This window comes from Arabidopsis lyrata (assembly GCF_000004255.2).
Source record: "Arabidopsis lyrata subsp. lyrata unplaced genomic scaffold ARALYscaffold_3, whole genome shotgun sequence".
NCBI classification, from domain to species: Eukaryota; Viridiplantae; Streptophyta; class Magnoliopsida; order Brassicales; family Brassicaceae; genus Arabidopsis; species Arabidopsis lyrata.
The window spans coordinates 31,059-50,894 of NW_003302553.1; the positions used below are offsets into that span (position 1 = coordinate 31,059).

General features: G+C 35.0%; 8 protein-coding genes and 1 long non-coding RNA gene across 10 annotated transcripts; 5 read left to right on the forward strand and 4 right to left on the reverse strand.

Moving 5' to 3' along the window:
• The first annotated feature begins 4,702 nt into the window (after positions 1 to 4,702).
• Positions 4,703 to 5,692, forward strand: LOC9318219 (glutaredoxin-C7). Its single transcript, XM_021030906.1, has one exon. It carries the CDS (start codon positions 4,987 to 4,989, stop codon positions 5,395 to 5,397), a length of 411 nt encoding a protein of 136 aa, XP_020886565.1. The 5' UTR covers positions 4,703 to 4,986; the 3' UTR covers positions 5,398 to 5,692.
• LOC9318220 (ACT domain-containing protein ACR6) lies at positions 5,671 to 8,722 on the reverse strand. 2 transcript variants are annotated; one of them, XM_021030904.1, is made up of 7 exons: positions 8,615 to 8,722; positions 7,607 to 8,055; positions 7,420 to 7,465; positions 7,140 to 7,322; positions 6,442 to 7,032; positions 6,267 to 6,371; positions 5,671 to 6,186 (listed from the first exon to the last, which is right to left on the reverse strand). In XM_021030904.1, exons 2-7 carry the CDS (start codon positions 7,813 to 7,815, stop codon positions 5,833 to 5,835), a joined length of 1,488 nt encoding a protein of 495 aa, XP_020886563.1. In that variant the 5' UTR covers positions 7,816 to 8,055; positions 8,615 to 8,722; the 3' UTR covers positions 5,671 to 5,832. The 2 variants fall into 2 exon arrangements, with proteins under 2 accessions (XP_020886563.1, XP_020886562.1); XM_021030903.1 differs by lacking the exon at positions 8,615 to 8,722 and having other exon boundaries at positions 7,607 to 8,103.
• Positions 8,723 to 9,153: 431 nt separating this feature from the next.
• LOC9320317 (carbonyl reductase [NADPH] 2) lies at positions 9,154 to 10,419 on the forward strand. Its single transcript, XM_021030905.1, has 4 exons — positions 9,154 to 9,248; positions 9,394 to 9,593; positions 9,681 to 9,910; positions 9,989 to 10,419. Exons 1-4 carry the CDS (start codon positions 9,157 to 9,159, stop codon positions 10,265 to 10,267), a joined length of 801 nt encoding a protein of 266 aa, XP_020886564.1. The 5' UTR covers positions 9,154 to 9,156; the 3' UTR covers positions 10,268 to 10,419.
• Positions 10,420 to 10,703: 284 nt separating this feature from the next.
• LOC9318221 (probable WRKY transcription factor 45) lies at positions 10,704 to 11,572 on the forward strand. The gene is made up of 2 exons (XM_002882108.2): positions 10,704 to 11,194; positions 11,262 to 11,572. Exons 1-2 carry the CDS (start codon positions 10,887 to 10,889, stop codon positions 11,440 to 11,442), a joined length of 489 nt encoding a protein of 162 aa, XP_002882154.1. The 5' UTR covers positions 10,704 to 10,886; the 3' UTR covers positions 11,443 to 11,572.
• LOC110229854 lies at positions 11,453 to 12,133 on the reverse strand. The gene is made up of 2 exons (XR_002333210.1): positions 11,935 to 12,133; positions 11,453 to 11,641 (listed from the first exon to the last, which is right to left on the reverse strand). It is a non-coding gene; the product is annotated as an uncharacterized LOC110229854 (long non-coding RNA).
• A 2,070-nt stretch (positions 12,134 to 14,203) lies between these two features.
• Positions 14,204 to 14,573, reverse strand: LOC110229822. Its single transcript, XM_021030819.1, is given in 3 exon segments — positions 14,204 to 14,407; positions 14,410 to 14,451; positions 14,553 to 14,573. Coding segments are annotated over 3 exon segments (267 nt in total).
• LOC9318222 lies at positions 14,510 to 15,203 on the forward strand. Its single transcript, XM_002882109.2, has 2 exons — positions 14,510 to 14,788; positions 14,898 to 15,203. Exons 1-2 carry the CDS (start codon positions 14,572 to 14,574, stop codon positions 15,095 to 15,097), a joined length of 417 nt encoding a protein of 138 aa, XP_002882155.1. The 5' UTR covers positions 14,510 to 14,571; the 3' UTR covers positions 15,098 to 15,203.
• A 63-nt stretch (positions 15,204 to 15,266) lies between these two features.
• On the reverse strand, positions 15,267 to 15,722 carry LOC9318223. Its single transcript, XM_002884205.2, has one exon. The coding sequence runs from the start codon at positions 15,673 to 15,675 to the stop codon at positions 15,463 to 15,465; it is 213 nt and encodes a 70-aa protein (XP_002884251.2). The 5' UTR covers positions 15,676 to 15,722; the 3' UTR covers positions 15,267 to 15,462.
• Positions 15,723 to 17,080: 1,358 nt separating this feature from the next.
• Positions 17,081 to 17,733, forward strand: LOC9320318. Its single transcript, XM_021032534.1, has one exon. It carries the CDS (start codon positions 17,269 to 17,271, stop codon positions 17,479 to 17,481), a length of 213 nt encoding a protein of 70 aa, XP_020888193.1. The 5' UTR covers positions 17,081 to 17,268; the 3' UTR covers positions 17,482 to 17,733.
• The last annotated feature ends 2,103 nt before the right edge of the window (positions 17,734 to 19,836 follow it).

A 19,836-nucleotide genomic window follows, 5' to 3' on the forward strand; every position in this document is an offset into this window, starting at 1 on the left:
GCTATTGTGAAGAATGTTGTACTCTACTTCCAAACAATAATTTTTTAACAAGACCTTATCCGAAGGAGGAGGCTTGGAATGATATAAAACCAGGGGCGGAGGCACCATATAGATAATGGGGTCAGCTGACCATAACTACTTTCTAAAATTCGGTTATATGTTTTAATGTTAAAACTAATGAACCCAACTAGAATTATCAATTGATCCCATTGAACCAATCCAAAACTAATTTACTTACATAAAAAATCCAATATTTTCAAAAATTGATTCCACTTACAAACGAAACCCAAAAGAATAATACAATCTTTAATGATTTACATGGATTAATAAAGAAATACACCTAAATTATATTTCTGATAGTAAACTAAACAATAAACAAAGTCTATTGTCTCTTCCTCTCCTATTGACGAAGGAGAAAACCCCTAAATTTTTGGCCTCTTTAAATCAAGGATACTTCCTTTGCTTTTATTGTTTTCTAAAAAATTATAATTCTTTTGGGATATGATATGTTTGTTATAAATTTTTTCTTTAAGAGTTTGTAAACTATTTTTTAAATATTTTTCTGATCTCGGTTAAAAACAATTATGCCTCCGCCACTGTATAAAACGTAGTTATAACTTTGACATGTGGTGTCGATAGGCATCATATTAAAACTATTTTCTAATACTTTTGTTATTCAGTTCTTTTTGTTACAAAATTATAACTAATCAAAAAAGCCTAGAACATTTCCTAGATTATGCACATATACGTAGTGGTAACTAATAATCAGTTGGGATATTCAAATCTTGTGAAGCGCGTTAATTATTAGGTGGCAGTGAGGAATAAACGTACGTAGTTTATGAATGTGTATCAGTGCGATAACAAACAAAGTGAAATTTTATGTTGTGAACAGACAAAAACTTGTGGTCGACAAAAAAAATAAAGGGCCATGCACCTGCATGCAGAACAACATATCGACGTATATCTCGATGAAAATATATATTTTATCTTTTGGTGAAATTAATAATTAGATACTCCCTCTGTTTTTAAAAGATTAATGTTCTAGAGTTTTCACATATATTAAAAAAACAATCATTATTTAGTTATTTGTCAACTAATTTTTTATACAAACATTTTTTAATAACTTTGAACCAATAGTATTATAAAATAGTTAATCATTATGTTTTGAAGTTTACGATATATTAAATTTAATCAATAAAAAATAAAACAAAAACCTAAAAAATTAAATTTTGTGGAATAAAGTAAAATTGTATAACATCAAATATCTAGGAAAAGAGGGAGTACTAGTTAGTGTTAATGATGATAAATTAAATATAGGTACGAATGTGAATGTGGGATTGCAGTTTGCATGGGCTTAGGGTTATATACAAATTATAAATGAGAATATTTAGGGGAATACGTGAGCACTCCCACAATACCCTCACCGCCTTTTCGCCGCGACACCGACATGCGACATCTTTTTCTTTTGCCTTCTTTTTGTTCTTACGTTTTCCATTTAAAATTTCAATACTAACTAAAGCTTTTTGGAATTCAATATACATTAACACTATATAAGATACGTGTACTTATAAGCCTTACTTAGACATCTCATAACATATATATACAGCTACACCACGCGCATACATAGGCACAGATGTGTACCTTTATTATATATATATATATATATATATATATGAGCCAGCCGTATATATACATAACTATATAACCCATAGGGACATATCTTGGTTGTTGGAATCAGACTCGGACCATTATACTTCGAAGATGGTCGAGAATTTGTAACTCTCTAAAGCTTATTTTAGGGTTTAGTTCGAATCCCACATTTTTCTGCTATCGGCTTTGTTTCACCGTAAGAGGTAAAAAAAGAAGAAGCTAAATTTAAAAATATTAAATGGAGATATATTCATAACAAAGCAAGACATTAATATTGTGCATAGAGAGTCATACACACAGATATTTATAAATGGCAAAGACCAGATAAAGCTGAAAAGATAGCATCACGCTCGTATTCTTTTTATTTGTATTTGATTTCAATTTATATATTTTGTTGTACTAATTAATATATAGGTCAGGGCTCTCGTTTCCTGCCATCTAACCCTACCCGTCCGATCGATCAATTTTTTATTTTATTTTTCACCCTATCTCTTTTTTTTTTAAATATATATAATCTTTTTCTTTCGACCGCTGGACTGTGAGATTTCCATTCACAACTCACAAGCACGTACCTATGATTATGAATGCGATGTCCAGGCTTGTGGTTGCTAAATTGTTTATACTTTTTTCAAGAAGAAAATCATATTTTATTGATAATTATAAAACGAAAGCTTTTAAAGTTTTGTATTTTATTTATAATTCTAATAATTACGGATTTTACCCTTTTTTTAATGGCATTTATGGATTTTGCCATTTTTTTAAATAATTTATGGATTTTGTCTTTTTTTAGGCTCCAAAAATATGATTTAACATGGTTTCATTCGTTATGTTTGGGTTTAGTCGGTTCCAGTTGTTTTTAGGGTTTAGTATTTGATATAATGTACGTATTTTTGCAAAAAAAAAATCATAAATACGTACATTTTTAAGTGTTAAAAAGGGCAAAATCCATAAATTATTAAAAAAGGCAAAATCCATAAATGCCATTATAAAAAAGGGCAAAATCCGTAATAATCCCCCAGCCCCTGGTTTTCCTCTGTACAACTTTTTATTTCTTAGATATACTGTATTTATTTAAACTTTAAAGAATAGATAAATAAAAAAGAAACAAAAACAGAAAAGAGATGTGGAAGCCTCCTTGGCCCATTGATTGACAAAAGGTTGATTAATGTTTCTACACCAAGAGGTCTGAGGTTCGAGTCCCAGGTATTGCGATTTATTAATAAATTTGCAGATTAATGGAGGCAAGTGTGCAAGAGATCTCCAGCGATGTACAATTATAGCCGTTCGCCAGGATTCTACGCAGAGAAGGAAGTATCGTCAGAACGTAGATCATTGAAAGTATTCATCAAGATTACAAAGAAAGGAAGTGTAGTCTGTCGTGGATCTAGTAAGGGTCGGAAGGAATTGTCAGTTGTAGAATCGTCTATGTAACAGTTCTCATAATTTGCAATTAATAATAAATCTAGACGACAAAAAAAAAACAGAAAAGAAAAGAGCTAGATCAATATAAAAAGGAATAAGGAATGTACAAAGTTTCAAGGTTCAGGCGTTGAATACGAACTTTGGAAGTTTTCAAAGTACCCTTAATCAAAAGCATGTATACTGCTACTCGAAAGGGGTATATCGGACATATCAGAGTTGGTAGAAAAGATAAAACATTGTATGACAAGTGTTACGTAAGTCTTCTGAAGGAAAACTAGATTAAAAACAAAAACAAAAACAAAATCAAAAATCAAAAGTAAAGCGATCCGACAAACACAATCCGACAAGATTATTCATCTTTTACGATTTTTCATGCAAAGATTTTTTTTCCAGAAAAGAAATACATGAGTTTAAACACTAAAAGAAGTAACTTTCTTTTTCAGCCAGAGGGAGCATAACTGTACGGACTTCTCTTACAATATTCACTACACATATAAAATCTGCTCTTCCATCAATCCTTAGCTTTAAATATGATTTTAAGATTTAATTCATTGTGGAGCTCAAACCTCAGACACAAAAAAAGGCATTTCGTATCTAAAGGACACAAGCGTGGAAGCCAAAAGCATGTCACAATAACTTTGTAAACTTTGAACTTTTTTTCAGGCTTTTTTCTAGGCAAAGTTGTTCAAATTTTATTAAGGTTATAATGAAACCCATGCTAAATTAATCATGGGTGCTGTTCTTATAAATTATGTAAACATCATATAATTCGAGAGTCATACATTTAATTACACGTCTAGCCATATATATAAGTGGGATGCTATTAATCTGGATCAGAAACATAAGATTCTGACTCCTGAAAAAAAATTATTCATAAAAAAAGGGAATTATATTATATGATGATTACACATATATATGCTCGATTGATTATTACGAAGTATAATGGAATAAAAGAAAACCCGCCAAAATCCATATTGTATACATTGGGGAGCTTTATCTACATCTAGTTAGGGGTTTGCTTACTTGGACTGTTTCACCGGAAAACGTAATTCCGTGTTACAGAAAAAAATGAAAACGTAATTCCATGTATACAACTACGTGGAAAATATGGTTTTTTTTTTATAAATATTATTATCACGTATCTGAAAATAAGAGGTGGATGAAAATAATAAGAAAGAAAAAGAGAGAATTAAGTGGTAAGAAAATTAATGGTGAGAGCGGTAAGAGCCGACAACAAGGACAGACGGAGCCGTCTATGACCAACAACTCCCTTCTGATAAAAGTCTGTTCTTCTTCTCCAAAGCCTTTTTTTTTTTCTAATTGAAATTATTTCGATAACTATCATCGGTGTATCACCGATTACTACTCCCTCCGTTTCGTTTTAGTTGTCATTTAAGGTTTTCTCACACAAATTAAGAAAAGCATTAAATTTTCTGTTTTACCCTTTATTAATATATTTTATAAAAAAATTCATTGGCCGAAACATTAAAACAGTAGGGATAAAACTAGAATTTTTACCAAACATTTACATTGAAAACCGAAAACGACAACTATTATAAAACAAAATTTTAACTCTAAAACGACAAGTAAAACGAAACGGAGAGAGTATTAAATTTTGTTGTTTTCAACTGCAATCACTATCTTGATGTCATCGGTTTTAATTCATATGTTTATTTATTTATTTAGAAGAAGTAAATATATAGGTCGTGTTATTATACACAAATAATAAAAAACATGTAATAAAGAAAGAAACAATAATAATTAGAGGAAAACAGAGGTGTAATAGTAGTAGTAGGCCTCTATAAATACTCTGCATGGCTCTCACTCTCTCCTCACCAAAAATTTGAGCCAATCTCTCTCTCTCTTCCTCTCTTACTCGTCTTTAATCTATTCTGTTGAAAAGAGAGATCAAAAATGCAATACCAGACAGAGTCGTGGGGATCATACAAGATGAACAGCATAGGATTCGGCGGTTTGGGGATGGTGGCTGACACTGGTCTCCTTCGCATAGAGTCTCTGGCGGCTGAGAGCGCGGTGGTGATCTTCAGCGTGAGCACGTGCTGCATGTGCCACGCTGTGAAGGGTCTCTTCCGAGGAATGGGCGTCAGCCCCGCCGTCCACGAGCTCGACCTCCACCCCTACGGCGGCGACATCCAGCGAGCCCTCATTCGTCTTCTCGGCTGCTCCGGCTCCTCTTCTCCAGGGTCTCTTCCGGTCGTCTTCATCGGCGGCAAACTGGTTGGAGCTATGGACAGAGTCATGGCTTCTCACATCAACGGCTCTCTCGTTCCTCTCCTCAAAGACGCCGGAGCTCTCTGGCTCTGATCCCTCCCTCTGCTCTTTTTCTTTGTTTTTAAAGGTTTTTTTCTAAGAGAATGTGGTGGAGGAAGCTCATTAGGAAACTAGTCAATGCTGTAATGGCAGGTTTTAGGTTATAGTTTGTAATTAGAGAGAGAGTTGTTTTAAGCTCACCTTTCTCTGTCTCCCTCGCTCTTCTTCATCTCTTTAATCTTTCGAATGCTCTCATTAAATCATATACACTTTTGCATCTTTATTAATGTCTCCTGGATCCCTTAAAGCCTTTTAAATCTCAATATCTAATCAAAGCCAGTTCCTGTTATTTGATCACACTAATTTACATACATACAAGGGACTTGTTTAGATCAAATGATATAAGCCAAGTTCACAAGTTCGATACTTTTTTTTGTCGATCATCTTAAATTATGCCCTACTCTGTCTAATCTATACAAAGCACATACTCTATGAGTGAGATAGGTGAAGCTTGAAGCTCTGAAGAGACTTTGGTTTGAAGATGTTACTTAGCAAATACCCCATTGTTGTTTCATGCGAAGGCCGGCTTGTACCAAGAACAGAGCAATCCTCCTTCTTCTTCACCTTCAGCTTGCTCACTCCTATCTGTTGTCTGATTGACTCCACGATTTTTGATTCAACCGGGTTTCCAGTCACGTCTGTAACGTAGAACGTGTCTTTAGCCTTACCCTCTCGCGTTGAGATCTCTGCTCTCACAATGGTTAAGCTGTTCTCTCGGAATGTTCTGGTTATGTCTGAGAGGAGACCAACTCGGTCTTCTGCTGATAGTTCCAGCTCTAAACCCTGAAAGTATGTTTCATATGCATAATCTGTCTCAAGTATATCAGCCAAGACAGAGAGATGTCACATTCCTAATTGGTTACCTCGGATGCTCTCCTCTCAATGGCTGCTTCCAGACATTGTATGACACGTTCTTGCTCCGCTTCTGAGTTTATGGGAAGTCCATCCACATGACGGATGTAAAATTCCTGCAGCACAACACTCATATTATTGTTAGAAAAGAGATCCCAACAAATAAAAAACCGTTTAGTTAGTTACCTGATAAGCCTCCACTGGTTCTGTACTGACCATGCCATGGAACACCACATACTGCATATCAGTCAAAGTACAGACTACGTCAAACACAAGCTTTGGTCTATCTTTGGACCTCATGGTAACAACGGTATAATCCTTCTCAATGTTCATTAGTGTGACACTGGGCCTTGACGCCGATGTCTTGGCTCTCTTGACTCCCTCGTAGTCCCTATCATCAAACATGATCTGATGCAACCGTCTCTCCCTGTGTGTATCAGAACAAGAGAAAACTGTTTTCGCAGCTCTTGAACCGCTGTTTGTCCTAACTACATTGCAAAGCAGCTCCTTAATGGTGGAAAGGCGAATCGGGTCAGTAATGGCTGAATTAGTTAAATTGTCCGTGACATGAATAACCGCTGCAGCTCTAGTGTTGTGAGTCCATATCTCAGCGTTCACAACGTTGCAGTGAAGGTCTGTGAGAACAGCAGATACTTCAGACAAGAGACCGGGTCTGTCAGTTCCAGCGAGCTCAATCGCTGTGTATTCGTCAGTGGGCATTACACCAACTGAGCTTCTCAAAGGTGGAATGAACCAGCCAGCGTTGCTCTCTATCCTCTGCGCAATGATTTCAACAATCGTTTTACACAAAAAGAAGAAAAACCTGTTGAATTGATCCCAAGTTAGACACGGCCGGAAAGAAAAAAAGTGACTACATAACATACCCTTTGGATATAGTCAAGGACTTGTGTGTCTCTGATCTTATTGCCATCTTGGTCGATGACTTTGAAGACGTCCATGAACCAACCTCCATCGGAAGAGATGTAAGCTTTCTTGATCACAAGATTCATATCAGTGAGCACTTGCACTACTTCCAACAGAGTCCCATGTTTGTTGACACTATCAACCTTTGTAACACCACAAACAAACAAATCCCATCAAACAGGGAACTCTGTTTAGTTGGTACACAACCACTTGAACAATTTGAAAAGAAGATTTTTATACCTGAATAACAGTGGCATCGTCGCTTGCGTTGTTGTCTATTACAACTCTGTATCCATGAAACATACATAAACCAGAAAATTCATAAACAAAGATGAAACTTTTAGCAGCTGAATGAAATCCTTACAAGGGTATTATTGAGGCTAACAAAGGAAGAGACCAAAACAGAAGAGAAAAAACAATAAAGTACCTGGGAGGATTCATTCTCCTGATGAGCTTGGCATATTCATCATCATCCATGGTTGTAGTATGTATCTCCTTGTTGATTTGGGTGCAGCAGAAGAGAGAGTTGGAAAGTGTGAGTCCTCCAATTTTTGTGGAAAATAAATCCCAAAAGAGAGAGGGAGAGGGAAGGTGAAGGAGGATAAAATGGTAGGCCAGAACCGAACCCTTTTTCATTGGGCCCGTTTTGATGCCCCCAGGATCAAGCACGTGCCACTAAAGATTCTTAGAGATGACGAGGCACGGGCACAGCAACTTTAGATTCTGTTATTGTTCGAATACTAGCAAAAGTCGGTAGCTCTGGTGAAGATTTGGGGTCAAATTGATGATCAAAAAGGGATATATTCTCCATCTCAAGATTTGGTATTTCCTACTAGTATAAGAGATCTGAGGTAAGACTCTCTGTAACGTTCACAGCTGCATGACCAAGTGTAACAATTTGATTCTTTTAATTTTTTAGATAATGATCTCCTTACTTATGGTTTAATAATAATTGGCAGAGAAACAAGGAGAGTGGCAAAAAAAGCATAACGTCCTCATGTCATGTGGGTTGCAAAAAGGAGGCAAAGTAGAGCAAGCAAAGCATTTTTAGATTTTATTTTGTTGCGGATTCCATTTCCACCCACTTGAAAAATTGACATCTCACAATGATTTTGTGTCCTAATTAGTCTTTTTTTATTTAGTTAGGGACATTGTCACATTACTCTTTCATTAAGTCAACCAAGACACACGGTTCTTTCAAAAATCCACTACCCCCACCTAGAATCTTGTGTGTTACCTACCCAGACCCTTTTTTGTTCTCTTTTAATTGGTCCAACTAAATAAATCAATGGTACCTAAGAAAGCATCCTTAGCTAGGAGGAATTGCTTTCATTCTTACTCTGTGTCTTCTTGATCAATGGACTAATAATAACAAGTTCCTATATATATACCAAAAAGAATGGAACAGAAGAAACATAAACGAAAGAAAGAGTACCTGATGTGTGTGGAGCTCCCTTTATGCTACAAATCATTCATTGATAACCAACCATGTATTAAATTATAAACCAGCAACACGACGAGATAAGTTTGTAGCAAAGTGAAATTGGGAATCTTGGAGATGGATGGGTATGGAAAATCATCATCCCTGACAAAAAAAGCAGGTCCTCCATTACAAAACAAGTAGAGAGAGATATGGTTGGGGGCTTGGGGGCCGCCGGGAAGTTGGGCTTGAGTTGGGCTTTTTACTAAAGAAAAATAGGCTTTTTAATATTCGTTGATAATATATAACAAAAATACAAACTGGAAAAACAACAACATCGTTATCAATTTAAAAGAGGAAGGTAAAGGAACGTGGATCATGTGATTAGTTAGGCAGGCATTTGCTCTTTGTTTCGTCGTTTTGGTAACACACAGACAGACAGAGAAGACTTGTGGTAAAGAAGAGCTTTTCCAGCTTCTTATTAGAATGGCGATCTAATCAAATCAAATCACTCCCTCCCTTAATTAATTAATTAGTCATCTGCTGAATTTGGGAAAATGGAAAATCCGGCCAAGAGAGTGTTGATGACATCCAACGGCGACCTGGTTTCCCGAAACATCGCTTTCCATCTAGCCAAACACGGTTGCAAGTGAGTCTCTCTCTCTCAGTATTGTTCTTTCACTCTCCTCCTCCTCCTCCTCCTATGTTATGTATGTGTTTATTCTAGCCTCAATCAATTTGGTGTCTATAGTTGGACTTAGAAATGCAACCTGTACTTGTGTGATGGTTGTTAGGTTGGTAATGATGGGAAATGAGTCTTCTCTAAGCAGCATTGTAGACAAGATTAGAGATTCCATTGAGGGAGCCTTCCCTGTCGATGTGATTGCACTCGACATGGAATCTGATTCTGAAGATGCTTTCCATGCCGCTGTCCAAAAGGCATGGACCTGTTCCGGCTATTTCGATGCTTTTCTCAACTCTTATTCCTACCAAGGTTTTTCTATTCACTACCCTTTGATGCTGCTCTTCTGTTGATCATTCCTTTCTTCAACATCTTTCTTTCTTTCTTTCTTTCTTGCAGGAAAGATGCAGGACATTCTTCAAGTTTCTCAAGATGAGTTCAACAGAATCTCAAAGATCAATCTCACCGCTCCATGGTTTCTCTTGAAGGCTGTAGCCACAAGGATGAAAGACCATGGATCAGGAGGCTCCATTGTCTTCATGGCCACTATCGCCAGCGGTGAGAGGGTGCTTTACCCTGGAGCTGATGCCTACGCTACTACCTCTGCCGCTATTCATCAGCTTGTTCGGGTATATACATGCATCCTCCCTCCTAATTTAACACATCTCGTAACCCTACCCACCGTTTGTTCATGATTGGGTTTCCAGGCATCAGCCATGAGTCTAGGGAAGCACAAGATACGGGTCAACATGATCTCTAGAGGGCTGCATCTGGAAGATGAATATCCAGCTTCTGTCGGAAGAGACCGAGCGCAGAAGCTGGTCAAGGACGCTGCACCCCTCGGCCAGTGGCTCAACCCGGACACAGACCTCTACTCCACTGTTATTTACTTGATCAGCGATGGCTCACGCTTCATGACAGGCACCACTGTCTTGGTGGATGGAGCGCAGTCCCTTACGCGACCCCGTCTCAAATCCTACATGTGATCAAAACAGAGTATTATAATTCTATGTTGTGTGTGTTTACTGTAAAAAGTGAACATGAATCAAGTTTGAATAACTTTGGAGGGATGAATAATCCATCCATCGAAGCAAAGCAATGATTATATACTTTTGACAAATATAGAAGAAAGCAAATAGCCAAAATAGGCAACAATCTCAACATGATTCGAGCCCACTGTTTATTTGAACAATCAACTTTGGTAGGTGAACCTCAAATACACGTGATAGGGATATTATCTTCTTAACCTTGCTATATACCAAATTGTTAAGCAAATAAGAAAAGAATGATTACCCTCAGAGATCTAGATGCTTGAAATTTGAATCCATTGCACCAAAAGTTGAAAGTCCAAGGAGTTGCATATATATATATATATAATAATGTAAATGAGAATGGTGAAGCCGCCACACCTTTTTTACTAATTCCACCAAACTCTTTTCTTTGAGATGGATCCGCTAATGTAGCCATTTTCAATATATCTCACTTTCTCTGGCATCTTCGCTGCCGTCTACGTCTCTCTTTCTCTCCCTTCCCTCCTTGCCTTTGAACGGCGCATGTGTGTACCTTCTTTCAAGTTCCCACCATAAACGCATAGGGAGTTAAGAAATGGAGGATAGGAGGTGTCAGGTGTTGTTTCCATGTTCATCATCGGTTGATCCTCGCTTGACAGAGTATCATGGGGTCGACAACTCGGCAGAGTGTGCAGATCAGCTGACAACATCATCGTTGTCACAGCAGAACATGAACACAAACGAAGAAGAGAAACCCAAGAGTAAGAAGAAGAAGAAGAAGAAGAAGAAAGAGAGAGAAGCGAGGTACGCCTTTCAGACAAGAAGCCAGGTTGATATTCTGGATGATGGATACAGGTGGAGGAAGTACGGCCAGAAAGCTGTGAAGAACAATCCATTCCCCAGGTACCTAATGAGTGATATGCTTACTACGCTGATAAAATAAAAGACTCATAAATGTAAATACGTATAGGAGCTATTATAAGTGCACAGAAGAAGGATGCAGAGTGAAGAAGCAAGTGCAGAGGCTATGGGGAGACGAAGGAGTGGTGGTGACCACATACCAAGGTGTGCATACACATCCCGTTGATAAACCCTCAGATAATTTCAACCACATCTTGACCCAAATGCACATATTCCCTCCCTTTTCTTGAGTTACTTAGGGGGAGGAATGGGATTGTACTTTTCTTACCAAAAAACGTTGGGCAAGAATGTTGCTCAAGTGTTCGTTCATCAACAACTTTACTTAAAAACAAGTAAACATATCAATCTATAAAGCCTAAACACTAATCCTTATCTTTGGGTTCCTTAATTGAATGCATCATCTCCTTTGGTGACTTGGTCTCGGCTGCCCTGAAATCGAAAGAAAACATCATCATCATCAAACTGTTTTACGTTCGATCTGTCTGTCAATAAAAGAAGAAATGAGTGACTCTTGTGGTTTCTCAAATTACCAAACCTAAAGAAGCAATAATGCTTCTCGCTGAGTCTATCATCATCTACAAAAAAACAACTCGTTATGTATCCCAATTCCCAACCGACCGATTATTCCAAAACTAGCGACAAGCTATGGAATATGGATGGTGAGGAGACAAAATCGAAACCTTCGAAATAAACACATTCGTGATGAGAGAGAGAAAGCTAACTTGGAGGTTTCTTCTTGGATCCAATTGCGAATATGCTTCACGTTTCGCTTCAAAACGGAGGCCGATTGCTTCACGTCGCCCTTCAGGAGGATCACCACCGCGCTAACGCCGGCCACCGTCAATATGAAGTTGGTCAGCCCCATCCCCCACCAATTTATCAAAATATCAAAAATCAAACACAGACAGACAGACAGACAGACAGACAGAGATTTCATTCAGTTTTGTCATTATTTTGCTGGGCCCATTAGCCTCTCGATGGGCTCCTGTACTTAATGTTAAATCAGCCCAACTTGTACAAAAATGAATTAGGAACTAATGACCAAGTCATCTGGAATATTATTATTGTGTCGACGTAATAATAATATACCTTTGGACCATTTATTTAACACAAAAGCAAATATACAACAGAATATGTTATCACATAACAGTCAGAATCTCCTCAAAAGATATGCTTTCTTTTTTTGCCCAAAAAAAAAAGATATGCTAACAGTGGAGAAACACACATTAATTTCTTTTCTTCTTCTTTTACTTGTGATTAGAAAGCGATGAATATTTGATCTTGGTTGATAACTGATAAATGTTGTCTTTGTCGATGTTAATGGAGTAAATCACTGCCACTGTTTTTTTCTTTTTAATGACTCACTAGATTACAACCCGCACTATGTGTGGAAAGAAGTGATTCAAGTAAAATTATTATGATTAAAATTTTTATGTCGGATCCAAGATCCGTTTGTGTAAAAAAAAACATGTAATAATTTTTTTTATTTTCTTTTAATTCAAATTTGGGACTATTTCGTATATGAATACGTTTTACCCGTGAAATATTTAAACCTGGAATAAAGCTTCAACGTGATAAAGAAAGTATTGACGAAATGTTACCATTTATGCTAATATGCCTTTCTATATCTTTTAAAGATGTCGAGAATGATATTAAAAAAAAAAAAAAAAAAGATGTCGAGATTTAAGTATAAGAAATCTAAAAATTTATCAAAGATGAGATTCGATAGTTGTCAAGTTAAGATTTTGTAGTGTTCCAAATTATGATTCTTAGATTATGAATGGATTACTACGAAATAGTTATAATATGGCCAGATTTTAGTTTATAAATAAATGTGGTTAGTTTTTCTTCGAAAAGTTAGAATCCCTAAAAAAAAATTGGATTTTAAGTATCGTAACATATATTGAAAAGAGATTATCTTATGTATTTAAGTACAATAGATATAAAAATTTATGAAAGATGTAGAGATTTTGTAGTTTTGAATTCGAGATTCTTGAACCAAATGTATATATTTTATTATTTAAATATAAACATAAGTATAAATATAAATTAAATACAAAGATTGTTTACCCATCGGCTTGAGAAGATTTATATAAATGTATATAAAGAAAAATATAAATATAAAAATTTATTAATATAAGATAAAACAAAAAGTATATATTTTTAATTATTAAAAAATAGATCATTAATATAAATAAACAAATCACTCTGAAAGCGACACGTCAGCATGGCAGTTTAGTTAATAACACGTCAAAGTAAGGTTTATTTTTTTAGAGTGCTTCTCTATTAATATATAAGGGATGTTTTTGTGGATAACATGCGTTATAATATTATTTACAAATATAGCATCCCAATTGAATAATTTCTCTCAAATAACGAAAAGATAATCATACATATTTAGCTAATTATATTAAATCTTTGGTTATCAAAATAAAATTGTTGCCTTTTGCCGCCGCCACACAGCCACACAAAGATAATGTTATTCGCTTGTGTTTATTTATAATATCTCTGACGAATAATCTTATTCACATTCTTGATTTTTTTAAAAAATAAAATAAAATTATCCACCTTTTCTTCACTCTTTTTTAAAGATGCCACTGATGAATCCCTTATACGAAAAAGGTTATTTACACCAAAAAGAAAAACCGGATAAAATCGATGGTTCCTTATTCTCCTGAATTATAAACACTTTGATTCACAAATTTTAATTAATCCGTTCAAGAGAAAAATATTGTAAGCGTACCAATTAATGATCCATAATTTCATTCCGTCGGTGACCATAAACGATCTCCTCTCCCAAATAAAGTTGATCTTCATCTTAGTAGGTTTTACAATTTAAATTGAAAAATATGTTTTGTAATGACTGATTGTAGAGTTTAGAGCCATCCATTACTATTATTTCATAAAACTTATAGAAATTAAATATCTATATAATTACAAGGTACATATCTCATAAAGTGTCTACGAGATATTTCTCATAAATCGTACGTATCAGCTTTCTACTGCGGAAGAGGGATAATTAATAAGGAGTGTAACTATTGAACCTTGATTACATGTATAACATATATTTGAAATTTTAAAATTAGATGTGTCGTCGTGGCTACTTGAGCATGGAAGTTGAGATCTCGTCATCAAAATGTGATGCTTCTGAGTGATATTATTACAAGAGGAAGGACCACGCGTCTTTGATACCTCTCTATCTTTCTGCATGTCTTCGTCACAATGTAATCAACGAAACCCTACCTAATCCCGTATATATATATATATATATATATATATATATATGCAACAAACACACTAAAATGAATCCATGAAACACCACCTATCTCGGGGCAAAAACAGAAGTGGTAAATAATATCATGGAGATGAACAGAAGGAGATCAAGAGGGTTCATGATAGCTAAGCTAATGCCCTTTTGCAAAGCTGTGAAATCTCCAACTCCTTCACAAGACCTTTATAATAATGTTCATTACACTTCTTCCACTACGACTTCCTACGCTCGTCAACCTGATTTCAACAACTACGTAACTGCCACTTCGCCTATCCCTCCTAAAGTTAGCTTCCTCCTTCAACCATGTAAGTAAAGTAACCTTTCTTTTATATATAACTACTTAAGCTAATAATATAATTGATTATAGCTCTCTATCTTTCATATATATACACGTGTATAATTAGTAACTGGCAGCCGTGGCTCCTGAGGGTAAGGATATGGAAAAGAAGCTGACCATGATGGCTGAGAAGCTGATCGGCAGAGGGATTAACGGTGTGAACGAGTGCGTTGACGCTAGAGCCGCTTCTTATATCTCTTCGGTTCGAGAAAGGTTTAAGGCGGACCATTGTGATCAGAAACTGACGACTGTTATTAGCTTAGATGATGAAGATTGACCATTAGGATTTAAGTGGAGTTACGTAAGTCATAATTATGTACTGCTCTACGTTACTTCAAGATAAGGTATTAATGGGAATTCAAGCTTTTATTTGGGGTCTGTAATAAGTAGGCGAGGTTGTAAGTTACTTTCTAAATATACTCTTTACTTAAAACCAAAAAATAAAATTCAAGTAATGGCAAACTTAATTATTGTATGACAATACATATATAAAGATCAGCTCAGAGGTTGTAATTAAACGCGCTTATATCCTAATAATTAAATTAGCCCATGCTGCATACATGTTACATGGTTCATAAAAATGGTTATTCCACAAGGAAATCAGAGAAGGGGCCATGACGTGTGGGGGAAGGTAGGGTTAAACTAGGCGGCGTAGATGTGGATGTGAAGGGCGATGAGGGAGATGGTGATGAAGGCGAAGAAGAGGAGAGTGTGGATGACAATGGAGGGGCCGCTTGTCTGAAACCTACCGAACTCAACCGCTTTGCTCTTTCCGGGCAGCTGAAACAGAACTCCAGGGCTCAACAGGATGAAGAAAATTACCGACATTAGCACCGGTCCCCAGTCCAACCCCATCTTTGTTTTCTCTGTTTCTTCTCTACATATATATGTCTCTCTATATATACATCTACCACTTTATGTGCTTATATTTATAATGTATGCCTGCATGTGAGGATGAATAATTATCATCTTGATGTCACGATTAATTAAAAAATTTGTGGCTTGGGCTGGACAAAAGTGGAGGGTTCTTCTCAAGTTTGTACGATGAAGGAAAGAACTATTCTCTGACTAGGCCTGGGCATTTGGGTATTCGGGTCGGGTTCGGGTCGGGTCTTTCGGGTTCGGGTTTAGAAATTTTGGACCCGTTGGGTTATATGTACAATTTTGGGTCGGGTTCGGTTCGGGTTCACTTCGGGTCCGGGTAATTCGGGTATTGGTTAAAGAACCCATAAATAACCAAAACTATTTCGGGTTTGAGTACTACTTACCCAAACTTTGTCCAAATATACCCAAACATACATAAAAGTACCCATAAAACCCGAAAGATCTGAAATTATAACAAGTTGTTCCTTAAGACAATAATATAAAACAAGAAGTAAACTTTGTTTTGAGTTTGTTCCATAACTTAAATCATTAAACAAGTCACATATTCAAGTTATTAGTGTATATATGTCCTCATATGTGTATATATGTTCGGGTAATAAAATGTACTCACGGGTATCGGGTTCGGTTCGGGTAATACCCGATACCCACAGTTATTTGAAAACAGAACCCGATCGGGTAATTAGCCGGAACCGAAGTAGAACGGGTTCGGGTATTTCGGGTCGGATTCGGTTCGGTTCTTCGGGTTCGGGTATTATGCCCAGTCCTATCTCTGACTGATCATTTTGAAATAACATCTATTATCTGTATAAAACTTAAATTTCAATATTTTGATAGTACTTTGCTTGTTTTAAAGACCAAGCATATGATTCTCCTCTTCAGGCATTTCAATTCATAAGCTCAAATATAACACGTACGTCGTATATGCTAAATTAATCTATTGCCAACTATAACATGTTACGCGTTACGTTCTTGCTCCACTTATAAGTTGATGGGAATACAATTGTCCATCCGCATGACGGATGCAAAATTCATGCAACATATATATAACTCATATATGCTGAAGTAATTTTAAAACTTAAATCGCAAAAAATATATATAATCACAAAATAAACACAAAATCAGACTAATTAATGCCATAATTTTATTATGCACTAACGCGGTTACCCAATCAAATCAGGTAGTAATGAAATGGGGATAAGATCCACATGAGGAAAGCAAAAGAATCGAAACCAAACCAAAAAACCGCAATCAAGTATCAAACACTTTTAACTTTATGTAAAGTTTATATCCATAGCCACTAAATGTGGTCTCTTAAAGAAGCCACATACATATATCTATCCAACAAGAAAAGCAGATACCAATCAAGTCTCAATGTGCCTTCTTTTGTCATCCTTAAATAATCTCAATAGTTTCTGAATTTTTAAAAAGTAGTAAAGTACACACCTATAATCACACGTTCACAGATATACCAAATGCATTATATATAAAATGTTGTTCTAAGTAGTTTTCTGCTGAAACCTAATAAGACGATCGAATCTTTTTGGAGCTCTAATTGAGGTAGATATGGAAGGAGCGGACTGGGGGCCGGTGGCGGTTGCGGTGGTGCTGTTCGTAGTGTTATCGCCGGGGCTTCTCTTTCAGTTGCCAGCGAGGAGGAGAGTGTTGGAGTGCGGCAACATGACCACAAGCGGCATCTCAATATTGGTTCATGCCATTCTCTTCTTTGCTATAATCACGATTTTGGTCATCGCCATTCAAATTCACATTCACATCTAACGTATCTTTACTTTAATCACCCGCTTATGTTTGTAGTATTGTATCCTTGCTAATATTGTTATATATATATATACATCACTCATGTGTTTGTTTTGTTGTTGTTTCCTATTAAGATAAAAGTTTACAAGTAAACTTGTGAAACTTCCCAAAAAGAACTGACTGAAGAAAATCAAAAATAGAGTGAGAGTACTAGCTAGTACTGGTAGAAAATAAAATACTTGAGAAGAAATAAATGTTTGGTTTGCCTCGTTATGTATATTATACTAGTATATTATGTTATGTTTTCCCACGATTCATTAAAGAAAAATAATTAAAACTAAAGATTGCATTCGTATCAGCAGCATTTATGGCGGATGATTGCGATTATTAATGCCTGTAAAAACGTGTTTTATTTTGTTTCTTTTGAACTTTCTTTGTCGAAACGAATCATTGCCGTAAATAATCAATATATTTGGTTAGAGGGAGCAATCACTCTAGTCAATTCGTGTAAGCAATCGCAAATTCGCAATAATCGGTGTTTCTTGACATATAGATTTGTTATGAAATAATATATATATACACTTACAAAATAAACCATGATCTCACAATCGATAAGGAAACCAAAAATATAGAAAGTAATGACAGAACGAGGCTAAAAAATATTAAATGCATCACCAGATCAATTATATGTGGCTGCATATACATTTAAACCTCTATAAATTAATACTCGATAAATTTATAAACACGATAAAATAATAAATTTCACCGGTCCCAAATCGGGCCGGTGTAAATATTAACCAAATTTGATAAAATAATAAGATAATAATTTTTTTCGAACCCCTATATAAAAATATGGTCCCAATAATATCATAAATTAATAATCATGTGAATTTACATATATATATATATATATATATAGATAATATATTTTTAGTAGTTTTTAAAAATGAATTTCTATTCACAAAATAGCTTCCTTATGTAAGTTTTCAAAATTTAAATAAGTATAATTTTTATTTAAATAATCATATAAACCGTTCAAATACAACAGTTGAAGTCACTATGTTACATATTTTTTTGTATCTATAATATGGTTATTATTGTTTTTAAAAAATTGTCTTTCTTCTAAATTTCTATACTATTAAAAGAGAAGTACAAATGCAAATGAGTCGGGTCAAAATCAGAAAATTGATCCAAAATTCTGAAATCGGATCTTTAATTTTTTTTAGAATATGATTTCTAATTAATATTTAATAATGAAAAATCAAACTAAAATCAAATATTTATGAAAATCAAATAAAATCTGATTGTATTTATGGTAACTAATTATAAAAGCATTATAAAAGCATATTCCGAACAATACTATACATTAATTACGTATAATATATTTGTTCATATATTTTTGGAACTAATTCCATAACAAATCAACGTTTTTGTCATTAATTTTGCTTATTTTAGGTAATTATCATTAATTGAAAGATATCTTACTTGCTTCAAAAGATTTCTAGAAAATTTATCACAACTAACCCACGACCCGCGGGTAGCATATATGAAACACAAACCTGTCCCGCGAATGTATGCTGATTTGCGGGGTTGTCCGTGAATTTTGTTTATATAATTTTAAAGTAGCAAAAATTTAAAATACTACTATAATAAATAAATAAAACAAATTTAGAGAAAATAATTTTATATATCATTATATTTATAAATAGTATAATTTCATTTATTAAAAGTTTTTTAAATTACCAAATGTTGAATAAATTATATTTTATCAATAAATACTAACATGCGGGCTGATCCGCCAACCCTCGGACGAAAACCGATTAAAACCTATGATCCGCTGTGAATCAATCCATGTGGCCCGTTTATTTACGGATTTAATATATTTTCCCAAATCTGCCCCATAGTGAGATGATTTGGGCATGACCCATGGTTTTTGACTTCTCTAATTCCTATGAATCGTCTAATTTTAGAATTCTAAAACATAAAATTCCATTTTGTAATCATAATTAATATGATTGGTTTAATTATAAAAAATTTAATATTTTCTCTACAATTCGTTATTATGAATATTTATAAGTACACTACACGATTCGCTCTACTTAAAACACGCACAATATTAAAATCAACGTATGTAAACCAATATTCTCCCGCGGTGTACCGCGGGTCCGATCCTAGTATTAAATATTTAAGTATAAAACAACCAAAGTTATTACATCCAAAACATTACTTTTATTTAGATCAAATTATTTTCTCTCATATTTTTTTGAACAAGTTTTTAAAATTTTAAAAAACTCTCTATAAATTAATAAATTATCATAGTCCCAACATTATTAATTTATAGAGGTTTTGCTGTATATGGGATTTATTTTGTATCGT

What these genes read in the sequence shown, in the direction of transcription:
- LOC9318223 (XM_002884205.2), bottom strand. Translation starts at nt 15,675, where the DNA reads ATGGGGTTGGACTGGGGACCGGTGCTAATGTCGGTAATTTTCTTCATC.
- LOC9318220 (XM_021030904.1), bottom strand. Translation starts at nt 7,815, where the DNA reads ATGAAAAAGGGTTCGGTTCTGGCCTACCATTTTATCCTCCTTCACCTT. An exon ending in AGGAGAATGAATCCTCCCAG is followed by an intron (nt 7,466 to 7,606) that starts GTACTTTATTGT and finishes TCATGGATACAG; the next exon opens with AGTTGTAATAGACAACAACG. An exon ending in TCCTTGACTATATCCAAAGG is followed by an intron (nt 7,033 to 7,139) that starts GTATGTTATGTA and finishes ATCATTGCGCAG; the next exon opens with AGGATAGAGAGCAACGCTGG.
- LOC9318221 (XM_002882108.2), top strand. Translation starts at nt 10,887, where the DNA reads ATGGAGGATAGGAGGTGTCAGGTGTTGTTTCCATGTTCATCATCGGTT. An exon ending in AAGAACAATCCATTCCCCAG is followed by an intron (nt 11,195 to 11,261) that starts GTACCTAATGAG and finishes AAATACGTATAG; the next exon opens with GAGCTATTATAAGTGCACAG.
- LOC9320317 (XM_021030905.1), top strand. Translation starts at nt 9,157, where the DNA reads ATGGAAAATCCGGCCAAGAGAGTGTTGATGACATCCAACGGCGACCTG. An exon ending in CAACTCTTATTCCTACCAAG is followed by an intron (nt 9,594 to 9,680) that starts GTTTTTCTATTC and finishes TCTTTCTTGCAG; the next exon opens with GAAAGATGCAGGACATTCTT. An exon ending in CTATTCATCAGCTTGTTCGG is followed by an intron (nt 9,911 to 9,988) that starts GTATATACATGC and finishes TTGGGTTTCCAG; the next exon opens with GCATCAGCCATGAGTCTAGG.
- LOC9318219 (XM_021030906.1), top strand. Translation starts at nt 4,987, where the DNA reads ATGCAATACCAGACAGAGTCGTGGGGATCATACAAGATGAACAGCATA.
- LOC9320318 (XM_021032534.1), top strand. Translation starts at nt 17,269, where the DNA reads ATGGAAGGAGCGGACTGGGGGCCGGTGGCGGTTGCGGTGGTGCTGTTC.
- LOC9318222 (XM_002882109.2), top strand. Translation starts at nt 14,572, where the DNA reads ATGGAGATGAACAGAAGGAGATCAAGAGGGTTCATGATAGCTAAGCTA. An exon ending in TAGCTTCCTCCTTCAACCAT is followed by an intron (nt 14,789 to 14,897) that starts GTAAGTAAAGTA and finishes AGTAACTGGCAG; the next exon opens with CCGTGGCTCCTGAGGGTAAG.